The sequence below is a fragment of the Podarcis muralis genome, chromosome 13 (genome assembly GCF_964188315.1).
Source record: "Podarcis muralis chromosome 13, rPodMur119.hap1.1, whole genome shotgun sequence".
NCBI classification, from domain to species: Eukaryota; Metazoa; Chordata; class Lepidosauria; order Squamata; family Lacertidae; genus Podarcis; species Podarcis muralis.
This window is the reverse complement of record NC_135667.1, coordinates 4776672-4790331: the sequence shown is the minus strand read 5'-3', so window position 1 is coordinate 4790331 and position 13660 is coordinate 4776672. Positions and strand designations below refer to the sequence as shown.

At 51.9% G+C, this 13660-nt stretch overlaps 1 protein-coding gene across 3 annotated transcripts in view; it reads right to left on the bottom strand.

Annotated features, from left to right (window-relative positions):
- Positions 1 to 13660, bottom strand: part of DNAH2 (dynein axonemal heavy chain 2) — a 142709-nt gene that overhangs the window by 77976 nt on the left and 51073 nt on the right. For all 3 annotated transcript variants that reach the window (XM_028701690.2, XM_028701687.2, XM_028701689.2), the window contains exons 17-20: positions 12399 to 12638; positions 11819 to 12007; positions 10874 to 11021; positions 6023 to 6215 (exon numbers count right to left, since the gene is read on the bottom strand). In XM_028701690.2, the coding sequence (XP_028557523.2) occupies positions 6023 to 6215; positions 10874 to 11021; positions 11819 to 12007; positions 12399 to 12638 (770 nt within the window). The remainder of the gene's footprint in view (positions 1 to 6022; positions 6216 to 10873; positions 11022 to 11818; positions 12008 to 12398; positions 12639 to 13660) is intronic.

The window sequence follows — 13660 nt, the reverse complement described above, 5'->3', positions numbered from 1 at the left end:
AGCTGCTTGAGATTCCGATGAAGTTTGCTGAACTCCTGAACAGCAGATGCTCTGGTGTCACAGTAATGAATCTAACTTACCTAGGCGTAACCTACATAGATTATAGCCAGATTCTTTAATACATCACATCCATCTAATCTGCAATCTCACCTCACCTAGACTCTAAATAGGGTATCATTTGACCCAGATCTAAATATCCCAAGATTAATTCGCTGCTTCGCGTTCTCGGCTAGCTAGTTGGAAGAGGCTGGGGGGCGGGATGGAATATCTGGATATGCCTGGGGGGGGGGGAATGGTGATTTTAGGCAAAAGCATGCATTCACCCTCATGCAAGAATATTCACGTAGAATCCCATGATGCATATACTGTGAAAGGAAGACAGGCCACTGTCTAGACCTTGCAAGGTGCAAAGTGGCCCTCGGACCACGTCCAGCCTTGTTCCTGGGCTGCGCAATGGGAACAGCCACTTTGGGGAGGGAGAAGCAGATATTTGTTAATTGAAACAGAGCTTTCCTTCCTATCTTCCTGACTCATCGAAGCAAGGAAGGCCAGCAGGTGGAGAATTGTTTCGGGCCCCAAGGGATCTTATTAAGTCTTCCTGTTTCATTTATTAATTCCCTGTCAACGGGTCACCGGGAACACAAAGCCAAACTCTATTAACAGGGAGAGGGAGGAAACAAACACAATCGGGGCCTCCAAAGAGACAAATGGGGGCAATGGCAGCGCTTGGGGCCTGGCAGAGACGGATCGGGCGGAGGGGAGCCTCCCTCATTACGGGGCCCAAATTCGCCTCTGTCCCACGCAGGGCCCGTAAATTAGGCGTGTCAGAAGCGCTGAGTCAGGAAAGCACAGCAGGGGAGGGCTGGGGGGGGTGAGAGAGAGAAAAGAGACTGGAGAGCTTTATCCTGCCGCAAGGAAGGTCTGGCTCCCCTCAGCCACTGCCACATCTCCACAGCCTCGGCCCCCTGGCTTTGCCATCTGTGGGGATAAAACATGGCAGAAGAGCCTCTCCTGACAGTGACTCATGGGCTGCTGTACTAACTTCCCATCAAAAGTGTGGTGGTTGGGGTTTTTTTTAGGGGGGGGGGGTCGCTTTCTTTATTTTTTTGCTTGTTGCCTTTAATCTGGGAATTCGGCTACTGAAGTACGCCGGAGAACACGGAGGCATCAAAAGCTCGTAAAACATGCTGTAAACGAAAAAGTTCAAAAGGCAAACGGCAGCTGCTTTGAAGAGGCCTCCGCCAGAGCCGCCAGCCCCAGGGAACCCCTTGACCTGCCCGTGACACCGGGCCAGTGGAGGACGCCGCTGTTTAGCTCCGTCTTCCTTGCTTTTTTTGAACTGCGGCAAGGCTCGAACCACCGAGGAGACGGAGGCCGCCTGGCGTCCTCTCCCAGCCTCCCATCTCCCTCTCGAGAGAGAGGCGAACCCCGGCGGGGTGGGAGGAAAGCTGAGTCTCTCTCTCTCGCTGCCTCCCTCCAAAGCACTCAACATGCTTGTTCAATAAATTATTAAAAGATTAAAGGATCAGGGATGGAATCCTTCCGTTTATCCCTCTCGCGTGTACACACGAATCGCTCTCGGCCAGGATGCCTTCATCTCACAAGGCCTTGACCGGGTTCGGAGGAGGAGGAAGAGGGAGGCAGGGAGGGAGTCTCGCCAGCTTCCCTGCCCGAGCTGGAGAAAGGACCCGAAGGCGAGGGGCCGGAGGAGATGCCTTGCTGTGTCCATCAGGCAAAAAAGAAAAGGAAGGCGGCAGGAAGGAAATCGAACTTCTCCAAGTGGTGGAGAGCAGGCAAGCCTCCGCATGCATACCAAAGGCAGGGGGCTAAGTAAATAGTCCAAACTCCGTCTGATGAGCTCAACATGTCTCAGACCACCCCTCGTCTTTCTTCGCAAGCCCGCCCTCTTCCCTCTTCCACCGACAACGTTCCCATCCACCCTGCTGAGCAGGCATGTGACCTCTGGGTGATTTATCTGGGACTCATCTCTCTCCTTTCTCCTCCACATTCGGTCCACAGCCAAGTCATGTCGCTTCCCCCTTTAGCACTGTGAAAATGCAGTCCTCTTTCTCTCTCTCACACAGACCACTCTGCGAAACTCTGGAGCACGCCCTGGCCATCTCTCACCTGGACACAGCAACCTTCCCCTCTCGGTTCTTCCTCTCATTCCCCTTGATCCCCTCACCTCCATCCAATGGCCTGCAGCCAAAGCCACTGGCCTCTGTCATTACTCTGATCGGACAACAACCCTCCTGAAATCCCTACAGCCAAGACTGACCCTCCCAATAGGCAGAGTGAGGCAGGCACCTCCGGCGGCAATTGCTGAGAGGTGTGGAATGGTACCCACTCCACCCCAGCTAGCCTGCTGCCTCTGTTGTAGCGGATGACACCACCACTGCTCCTGTAAGGTTCAGCTTCTAGTTTGGTTGGTTTATGTACATGGAAAGTGGCGGGGGCAGGTAGCATCTTCACATCCTTTGTCTTGGACCAGTCCTTCCTACACCAGCTTCCTGCCCGCTCTCCAAATCAGCACAAGCACCTTGCCCTGACCTTCAAGCCCCTCTGTGACCTTGCTCCTCTCATCTCTCTGCTCTCAGATCCCAACTCGCCCCGCACGCCCTGCCTATGACCCTCGTCCCATCAGCCTCCACCATCCAAAGCCCTCCAGTTCTCTCGCTGATTCTTTCAGCTGCTTCCTGAAACGCCAGCACGACACCCTAATTTCTCTCCCCAAACCCAATTCCCATTAATCCTTTGGCACAAAGCCCCTAGCTCCCATGCTCTGTTGTAGCAAAGCCTGAGCGTGCAAAGCTGTAGCCACATCTTATTTCTCTGTTTACCCCTTCCCCTCCTAGATTTATAGAGTTGGAAGGGACCTAAGTAAACACAGTCGAAGACTCCCTGACAGGTGGCCATCCAACCTCTGTTTAAAAACCTCCGATGGAGGGTCAACCACCTGGCCAAGGTGTCAAACGGCTCTTGCCATCAGAAAGTTCCTCCTGATGTTTAGTCAGAATCTCCTTCCTGGCTCTGTCTTCTGCGTGAGAGCCATTCAGAAGATGGCTCTCAGGTCACCTCTCCATCTTTTCTTCTCCAAGCTAAATATACCCAACCCCCTGAACTGTTCCTCCTCTTGCTCCTCCTATGTCAATTTTTAGACTACAAGCTCTTTGGGGCAGGGACCCTTTTCCCCATTCAGGGAAGCACCAGGCTCACGGATGGTGCTAGATAACACATAAAAGTGATGAACAATGCATCACGGAAAACTCAGTTTCGTGCCGCCCCCCACCCCAATAAGGGCACCAGATGGACTGTGCCTGCCTCCTGTCCCGAGGAGGGGGCACCCACCAAGGGCAGAGGCTGTCCGCCCCAGCAAGGAGGTTTTTTACAGCCCCTGAGCCAAGCTGTCTGGCTCCTCTCGCAAGGCCAGCCCCGCCGGGCAGCGTCTCCGAGGGCGGCCTGGGCTTCCAAGCCTATTTGCCGAGTCTCCTGCAGCAGCTGGATCTTGTTTACAAAGCTCTTAATGTGACGTCTCCAGGGGGAGAGCTGTACAAACATCCAACTTGCACTCAGACTCTCTGTATTTCTCTCCCCGGTTTGGGTTTCTTAAAATCACTTTTGACATTTGCATGGAAACAGGTTTTCTTCTTCCCGCTGCTCATTCCCCCAAAAGCCATCGCTCAAGCTGCACTGAATTCCAGCCTCCTCTGGGGAAGGGGAAGGGCAGTTTCTGAGCAGCACACAGCGGTGTTCGACAAGAGTTTGCAACATAGAGGGGAAACAGACTGCCCTCCCCGGCTTGGGCAGCAGGGAAAACACTGTGGGGGGGGGGGTGTCTGATCCGCAAACCTTTGTGTGTACACAGAGGGTCGAACGGCGCCTCCAGGGTGCAACGGCCTTATCTTCACTTGGGGCAGCCCCACCACAAGTCCCTAATGCCAAAGCCCAAAGCTACCCTGTAGGACAGCTTCCTATCTCGCTGTCTTGTCAGAATGTGCTGATGGGGAAGGGCTGTAGCTCAGTGGGAAGATCATCTGCTTTGCATGCAGAAGGTCCCAGGTTCAAGGCCAGCAACTTTCCCAGGTACAGCTGGGAGAAATGTCCTGCCTGAAGCCCAGGAGAGACACTGCTGCCAGTAGGCAGACAGTGAGCAAGATGGGCCGGCGGTCTGAATCACTATAAGGGACCTTCCTAGGTTCCCATCATGCAACGTTGTGCTACGTCCATCTGGTCCAACCACCAGCAATGAGCAATCTCAACTGAAGCACCCATGACAGACGGCCATCCAACCTGTGCTTAAAAACCTCCAAGGAAGGAGAGTCCACTGCCTCCCGTGGGAGTCTGTTCCACTGCCAAAACAGATCTTACTGCCACAAAGTTCTTCCTGATGGTTAGTTGGACTCTCCTTCCTTGTAACTTAGAGCCACTGGTTCGAGTCCTGCCCTCCAGAGCAGCAGAGAACAAGCTGGCAGCCCTTAAGCTGTTTGAAGAGGGCTCTCATATCACTCCTCAGTCTTCTCTTCTCTGGGCTAACCTTCCCCAGTTCCCTCAACTGTTCTTCATTAAGGCTTGGTTTCCAGTCCCCTGATCATCTTGGTCACCGTCTTCTGTACCCATTCTAGCTTATCAATATCCTTCTTAAATTGTGGTGCCCAGAACTGGACACAGGACTCCAGGTGGCATCTGACCAAGACCAAATAAACCAGTACTAGGCTGATCGCCGAAGAATGGATGCTTTTGAATTCTGGTGCTGGAGGAGACTCTGGAGAGTCCCATGGACTGCAAGAAGATCCAACCTCTCCATTCTGAAGGAAATCAGCCCTGAGTGCTCACTGGAAGGACAGATCCTGAAGCTGAGGCTCCAATACTTTGGCCTCCTCATGAGAAGAGAAGACTCCCTGGAAAAGACCCTGATGTTGGGAAAGATGGAGGGCACAAGGAGAAGGGGACGACGGAGGACGAGATGGTGGGACAGTGTTCTCGAAGAGTTTGGATTTGGATTTGATATCCCGCTTTATCACTACCCGAAGGAGTCTCAAAGCGGCTAACATTCTCCTTTCCCTTCCTCCCCCACAACAAACACTCTGTGAGGTGAGTGAGGCTGAGAGACTTCAGAGAAGTGTGACTCGCCCAAGGTCACCCAGCAGCTGCATGTGGAGGAGCGGAGACGCGAACCCGGTTCCCCAGATTACGAGACTATTGCTCTTAACCACTACACCACACTGGCTCTCAACACGAGCTACAAACACGAGTTTGACCAAACTGCGGGAGGCAGTGGAAGACAGAAGTGCTTGGCATGCTCTGGTCCAGGGTGTCACAAAGAGTTGGACACGACTAAACGACAACAACAACATTACTTCCCTTGACCTGGATACTAGCCTAGAATAGCATTAGCTTTTTTGCGGATGCATCACATTGTTGACTTGTGTTCAGCTTGTGTTCTACTAAGACCCCAAGATCCTTTCCATATGCACTGCTATCAAGCCAGGTGTACTACTGGCAACTGAGAGATAGCAGGCCCTGAACGAGAAACCTGGGCCCCATATGCCTGCAAGGGGAAATTCCACCTTTCCAGCAGGTGACTGGCCCCTGCTAGTTACACAGCCCTCTCAGTGGAGCTCTCAAACCTTTGCCTCCTGAATCGCACCCCCCTTCCCCACCCCCCGTCTTCTGGTCCCTTTCATTTCTCCTTCAAAGCACAGCCCTGCCTTTCTTCCATACGGTCTTTCATTGGCGAAGTTCTCTGGCGCAACCGCATTTGCACCCGCTGTGCCTATGGATTTGCCCAAATGCCAACTTCTATTGTATTGATCCTGCCTTGCAGTCTGCAGGCTCAAGAGCCGAGAACGAGATCCAGCTGGACTTTCCAGGTGGAAAACTGATGGCGCAATCTTAGTGGCAGGGCATGAAGGGAACAATCCTCTCCTCTTGTTGGGCTGCGAGCATCGTTGTTGACCCCCTCACCTCTGAACGTGGGGCGTTCCAAAGAGCCCCTTATAGGTTTATCCTCAAACCCTCTTACCTAGCAGTGTCCGCATCGAAAGACGACACCAGGGGGTTGAGGTGCCGGTAGCGGTTGATGAAGGCATCCTTGTTGACCTCCCAAATCTCGCGGTACACATCCCAGGTCTTCAGGTACGCCTGGAGGTGTGTCGCGTTGGACTGCATGCCGGCGCTGATCTGCGCCTGGATTTTCTTTATGTCCTCGTCGCGCTCTGGGGGAGGATAAAGAAGAAATTTGTGATGCTGTCATGACAGCGACACCAGCAAACTCCACGCCGAGGCCATCAGCTCCTGGCAGTAAAGCCACCAGTCCTCCTGGACCAAGGTCATGCTTTCCAGGCATCTAATAATAATAATAATAATAATAATAATAATAATAATAATAATAATAATAATACCTTTACTGTCATTTTACAATCTGTGTACAATGGAATTAAACAAGCCTCCCCCCCACCCAAACACTCAATCTCTTATCGAACAACACACCACCTCGCAAGTCAGTTTCGCTATGTTATTTTCCGTTCAACCTCAGGCAGAATGGAGACGAGCAGGAGGGCCCGTGCCATCAAAATTAGCCATGCCACAGGCCCCGGTACTACCCACCCCAGGACTTCTTAAGGAACCCAAAGGCGACACTGCTGAACCTCTCACAAAATCTAACAAAAATTGGCCTCCAAACAAGAGGCTTTGAAAGTAGCCAAAGTAGGCTCCTTTTAATAAAAGAAGAAGTAGTGATTCAGGATTTATTGGGCAAATTGGTAGAAAGCATGATCAAATTTATTTATTTATTTATTTATTTATTTATTTATTTATTTAAAATATTTACAAACTGCCTTTCTGAACTATATCCACACAAGGCAGCAAACCATACAGCTAAAAAAAAAAAGGACAATATGTTATGATATGATTCATATACTGGAAAGTTTTTTTAAAAATGACAAAAGTAGCAATGCCTCAAAATAGGTTTGGGGTTGTTTTTTAAAATAAAAACGGTGGGCAGAAGGAAAAAGACAGCGGGAGGGAGGATGGGGTGGAGGGAACGCCCCCCCCCCCACACACTCTGAGAATACTGGAACCAACATGGATGGGCAGCAGATTCAGGGCAGGCAACAGGACGGGCCTCCTCCATGCTCCTGCCAACCTAGCAGTTCAAAAGCATGAAGTGCAAGTAGATAAATAGGTACCACTCCGGAGGGAAGGTAAATGGCGTTTCTGTGCGGTGCACTGGTTCACCAGAAGTGGCTTAGTCCTGCTGGCCACATAACCCAGAAGCTGTATGCCGGCTCCCTCGGCCAATAAAGCGAGATTAGTGCCACAGCCCCAGAGTCGTCCGTGACTGGACCTAATGGTCAGGGGTCCCTTTACCTTTACCTCCATGTAACACAAGGGAGGAGCCTAATCTGGATCAGGGCCCTGGTGGCAGCAGAGGTGGCAGAGTTAACCCTTTCCTTCTGCACTGTGCCCCCCCCCCTGTCTCCCAGCTGCCCCAGGAGGACAGAAGCTGGTAGGTCACCCTGTCCAGTGGCAAAGGGGGTGCTGAGACACCAGCTCTGCAACCTTTCCCGAATCATCCTCGCCTTCCGTGATACAGTGCTCTGGTGTCTTCCAAGGAATCATAGAATGGACCCCAAGGACCACCGAGTCCAACCCCCTGCAATGCAGGAATCACAGCTCAAGAATCCCTGGCAGGTGGCCACCCAACCTCCGCTTAAGGTAAAGGTAAAGGTACCCCTGCCCGTACGGGCCTGTCATGTCCGACTCTGGGGTTGCGTGCTCATCTCACTCTATAGGCCGGGAGCCAGCGCTGTCCGGAGACACTTCCGGGTCACGTGGCCAGCGTGACGAAGCTGCAGCTGGCGAGCCAGCACCAGCGCAGCGCATGGAAACGCCGTTTACCTTCCCGCTATAAAGCGGTCCCTATTTATCTACTTGCACTTAAGAGTGCTTTCGAACTGCTAGGTGGGCAGGAGCTGGGACCGAACGACGGGAGCTCACCCCGCCGCAGGGATTCGAACTGCTGACCATGCAATCGGCAAGTCCTAGGCACTGAGGTTTTACCCACAGCGCCACCCGCGTCCCTAACCTCTGCTTAAAAACCTCCAGTAAAGGAAGGAGTCCATTCCACTGTTGAACAGCTCCTAAGGTCAGAAAGTTCTTCCTAACATTTAATCGCAGTGTCATTTCTTGTGACTTGAATCCGTTGAATCATAGAATCTTTGGAGTTGGAAGGGACCCAAGGGCCATCTAGTCCAACCCCCTGCAATTGTTCGGGTCCTACTCTCCAGAGCAGAAGAAAACAAGCTTTTTCCATGTGACAGCCCTTCTGGTATCTGGCTATCATCATCATCTCCCCTCCAAGCTTCACAAACCACCAGCAAAACAAGCCCTACAGGCTTTCTTTTACAGCATCCTTTGCAGAGCTGGTGCCCTCTGTTGCTGGGGAACTGATGGCAGTTGCGATGCAAGACATCCAGGGGGCACCAGCTTGGCAAAGGCTGTTTTAGCAGAAGCCGGGAACAATTATCAGGTGCGAACCAAAGGCACCTTCTTTCCCTGACCCCTTTTCCGGCATACGGGGGAAGGCGCCCGGCTCAGCCTGAACCTCCCCGCACAGGTCTTCTATTACTCAAGCGTCACCTAACTACCCAGACTTCCCGCAGAGCTTCCAGGAGATGCAAAACCAGCACCATGAATCACACACGGCGACACAAACAAGCCTAATGTGCGAGCATCTGCGAGGAAGGTGGGGGGGGGGAGGTAAGGGAAAGCAGCAACGGCAGAATAACACCCAAGTCTTCCTGGGACTCAGCCCAGAAAAGAGGCTGAAGGAAGCGGCGGGAAGGGAGGGGGAGAAGAGGAGAAGGAGACAAAAGCCAGGAGGAGGTGAGCCGAAAGCTTGTGTGCGCAGTCGGTTCATACGTGGCTGGAGTTCAGAGTGCACCTCTCGCCCTCGCTCTCTCCTTGACTGCAACCCCTTGCAAATTCCACAGCTCTCCTTGGCTTGCCAGCTGCACTACGCAAGGACTGCTAAAGACCATGTAATGACTCCCAAGCTAACAGGGAGGCCAGCTTGGCTCAGCCGCCTTCCCAGCTCAAAACTAACAAACTCCACAGCTACTAAATTCCATCCCGTCGCCCCCACAAAATGCACTCCACAAATCACTGCTTTGTTTAATCATGCTCTGGGCATCTCCAAACCCCTTATACTGTCCTTCCGTTTAATGCCATTTGTACACCATTCCTCCCTCCCCAATAGGGCTTCTGATGCCCCCCCCCCCCATTTTAGGCAGAGACCAAGAGGCAAGAGGATTGGTGGAGGGGGTGTGGTGGAGATCTTGTGGGGGGCCGTACTGTATTTTGGGGGGGAAATGAATGAATTCCTATGCCCCACAAATCACCCAGAGATGCATTTTAAATAAAAGCACACATTCTACTCATGTAAAAACATGCTGATTCCCGGACCGTCTGCGGGCTGGATATAGAAGGCAATTGGGCCAGATCCAGCCCATGGGCCTTAGTTTGCCTACCCACGGCCTAGGACCTAGGAGACTGGGGTTCGAATCCCAGGAACTGCCACCCATTTTGCATCTCCAGGCCCATCAGCTCTCGGGCCTGGCATCTACCATGTTTATGCAAATGTTCTCTATACAGAGGGTAAGAAGCATGTCATTTCCTGATGATTATGATTGAATGCTGCCCTCAGAGAGGCTCACCCGGTGCTTCCTCCGATGTCATTTCAGCACCAATCACAGACAAAACAGTCGGCTTTATCCGAAAGGTGTTTCTGCTTGTGTGTACGAATGTCTCCAAGTGTGATGGGGGAGTTAAAGCCACTTGGAGACAACCAATATCCAAGGCGAGACTGAACCATTGGGGGTTTTTTCCCCTGAAAGGCTTTCTCCCAGGCTTTTAGATAGTTTTCGCCCTGCTCACCGGCTTATTCAGGTCTTCTACAATTCTCCTGCCTTTAGCATGCCTTTATCGGCCTTTATTGGGCAGTCTCCAACCAAGGCGTCTCATCAATGCAAGGATTTACATTTATGCAACCCTCCTCTCCAAAATCCCCACCCCCAGAGGAATCGCAGAGCCCCTAGAACAGATTTAGGGGGCATGAAGGAGGGGCAAGTTCCATTGAACAAGCATAAATCCTTGTGCCGACTAGACACATTACTTGGCATCACATTGAATATAACCCGTTGTTTTTATTCTGTTTTTTAAACCATCTCAGCAACCTGGCTGAAGGGTGGGGTTAAGAAATCCTGAAATAAGGTATGAAATAAGTAACTGAATACCCCTGCCTGAAGGCCAGTTGTGTCCGACTCTAGGGTTGTGCGCTCATCTCACTCTAGAGGCCGGGGGCCAGCGCTGTCCGCAGACACTTCCGGGTCACGTGGCCAGCGTGACGAAGCTGCACTGGTGAGCCAGCACCAGCGCAGCACACGGAAACTCCGTTTACCTTCCCACTAGAAAGCGGTCCCTATTTATCTACTTGCACTTTAGGGGTGCTTTCGAACTGCTAGGTGGGCAAGAGCTGGGACCGCAGACGGGAGCTCACCCCGCCGCGGGGATTCGAACCGCCGACCATGCGATCGGCAAGCCCTAGGCGCTGAGGATTTACCCACAGCGCCACCCGCGTCCCATCAAGTAACTGAATAAGACTTTGGAATTGACTGTCATTCCTTGCTGGGCTCGGAAGCGCCCAGTCCTGGTGGGCTTTGTTTGATGCAAGCTTTGAATGTGAGAGGAGGTGGCCCAGTGGCCTCAGACCTGGCATGGGAGAGGGACAGAAGCCCCAAAGAAGGCCTGTCTGTGAAGAACCGACAGTTTGAGCTGCCTGGACAACGCCTTCAAGCCAAAGCAGCCTCCTTACCCACGAGGAGGTAGATGGGGTCCCGGGGAAACTTGCGCCTGACGAGGATCTCTGGGAGGTGGCGGAAGACGGAGATGCTGGTGATCAGGTGGGTGCTGATGTCATTGACCATGCTGGCCAGCTGGGCGAGCGTTGGAGAAAACTCCACCTGCAGAAGCCAAAGGGAGCGGGTCATCAGGAAGGGGGAAGAACCCTAAAGCAAACTCCCTAGAGAAGAAGCGCTGATTACTGATGATTGAAGAATGGAGGATGAAGTTAATGGACTATGCAGAACTAGATAAACTAACAGGAAGGATTCGAAACCGGCCGGACCGTAAATTCACGGAAGACTGGAGTAAATTGACGGACTACTTGAAAAGTATTTGTGAAGATCAGACGACGTGTGTAGGTTTGCAAGAAGTTTTGTGAGGAGTATTATTGGAAGTATTGCAAAAATGGAGAAGGGGAAGGATGATTTGTTAAGAGATGTGAAGGCAATATAAAGTTAAGAAATGCATAAGAAGTGGTTAAAACGGTGGATCACCAGAGGTGCCGATGGAAGTCTAAAAAGATTGTATAAGTGATAAGTTTTGTGGTACATTTTATAATTTATATGTTAAAATCAATAAATATATATATATAAAAAAGAGAGAAGAAGCACTGAGCATCACTCTCCACCCCAGAGCCCCAGGCTAGGGTTGGGACCTGAGCAGAAAGAAAATCTCCTGGTACTTTTTTTTTTAAAATCAGCAAGTGCTTATTTCACCATAATCATCACGTGCAATTGCAAAATGTGACGCAGCGGCATCCACACACATTCTTCCCACCCTGCAATTAATTTGCGGCATGACACTGGGGTCCTGCATTTCAAAATTAAAATAGGTGAATGGCGAGATGTGGGGCTTCGGAGCAGCTTCCCTGAAGAGCTCATGGGCAGGGCAAGGTGGGAGGCGGCAAGAGGCTCACCTGAGGGGTCTGGCCTGGATAGTTGTCCTGCAGAATCACCTTCACCCTGAAGAGGGGGTTGGGGCTGCTCTTGCCGTCGCCATTGATGGCTTTGGAGAGCTCCATCAGGGACCACTTGACATTGAGGCGCAGGGCGTCTTCCATCATCCTGTCCATCTTCGTGGTGTAGTTGTACCAGTGCTGGTGGACCTGGGGGGCGGGAGGAGGGGGAGGAGGGACAAGTGGGGAAATGTTCACTCTTTCTAGGATCAAGTTGTGCCCCTGAATCCCTCTGGAAGCAACTTTGCCCAGGGATGCCAAGGAAAAGCGGAGCCTGTTAATGAGGGAACAGCTGGCCCAATGCCCAGACAGCCCCACCTTCCTCCATATGCACGCTCAGCACTTCAGCGAAATGTCACGGTCCCTGCTGGGACTGTCATTCCACAACAAAGCTAAGGGGAGCAACAGCACCACCTGCTGGCAGATACAGGAATCAAACACGCAGTGTGCTTCACTTCCCTTCAGCGTCGTTCAGCTCTTTCCAAAGCACTCCGAACGAGGCTGTGCAAAGCAGGAAGACTGACCTTCCCGGCCTCCTCACCTCTGGCCCATCGTTCTTAAAGACTTCGTACGTCTGCCGCATGATGTCAATGCACTCTTCGTGGATGGTGACCAGTTTCTTCTGCACCAAGTCCCGGTGGTCCTCCTGGTCCTCCTCAAACTCCAGGTCGTTGTAGACCCTTTTGCCAGTGATGCGCACCAGAAAAGCCTCGCTTATCTGCTGGGCCTTGCGGGCGATGGCCAAGGTGGAGGCCTTGTATTCATTCACAATGTTCTGCACCTGTGTGGGAAAGCCAAAGGGAAGGGGGGAGGAAGAGACTTAAGTAGGTTCAGGAGGGGAAAGCGGGGCAGACGTAGCGCTGGAAGAGGCACCAAACCCATATGCCTAGTGCAGAGACCAGCCTCCTTGCTGCATTAGGAGAGGCCTGGGGGAATCCTCCTCCAGCCCTGGAGCCACGAGGAAAAGAGCAGAAGGGAAATGGGCAGCCGCACATCGCAGCACTGCCAGGTAGGGGCTTCCGCAGGGATTTTGCCGAGAGGGGGAGAAATTGAAACATCTGAAGGCTTTTTTCTCACACAAATAGTGCCTGTACATTTGGCCTCATATCACCCAGGTTCTACAGATGCTAAACATGCATTTAAAATAATAGTAATAATAATATTAACAGTAGGAAGATGGAAAGGTGGGTATCTGGGGGCTCTGGCTCATCTGGGGAGAGAGGACTTGTCCCCCTTTGTCGCCATCCTCTGCCTGCAGATGATGATGATGAATTGAATTTATATACCACCCTATACCCAGGGGTTTCAGGGCGCTGCACAGAATAAAATCAATATCTAAAGCCACAAAATACATAATAAAAATTTAAAAAACAACCCAATAGACTCAGATGTTCACACCACTATGATAACACCACAGGAAGCCACAGTCACCAGAGGTGGAGGACAGGAGGGGTGGCAACCAGAGGATAACTGTGGGAGTGGGGAAAGACTTCAGACAAGGGGGCCCAGCAACAAGAGGGGCTGGCCAAGTCGGGGGGGGGGGCTTTGGCTCCTTTTTAGAAGTTCTCTCTGCAGCAGAGAGGAAGCCCAGAGAACTGCCTCCCAGTCAGGAGCTTGTCCAAACTTCACTTGTGCCCTGCCTAGAAAGCATGGGTCTTAACCCCTTGCTCCGCTCCTTTCCAAAGGAAACCCTGCTCTTTAGCTATAGATCGGAGCAAATGGCAATCAGGGGGAAACTCAAATTGCCATTTGCTCCAACTGAGCGGCGAAGAGCAGTTTTCCCCGGAGGAAAGCAGTGGAAAA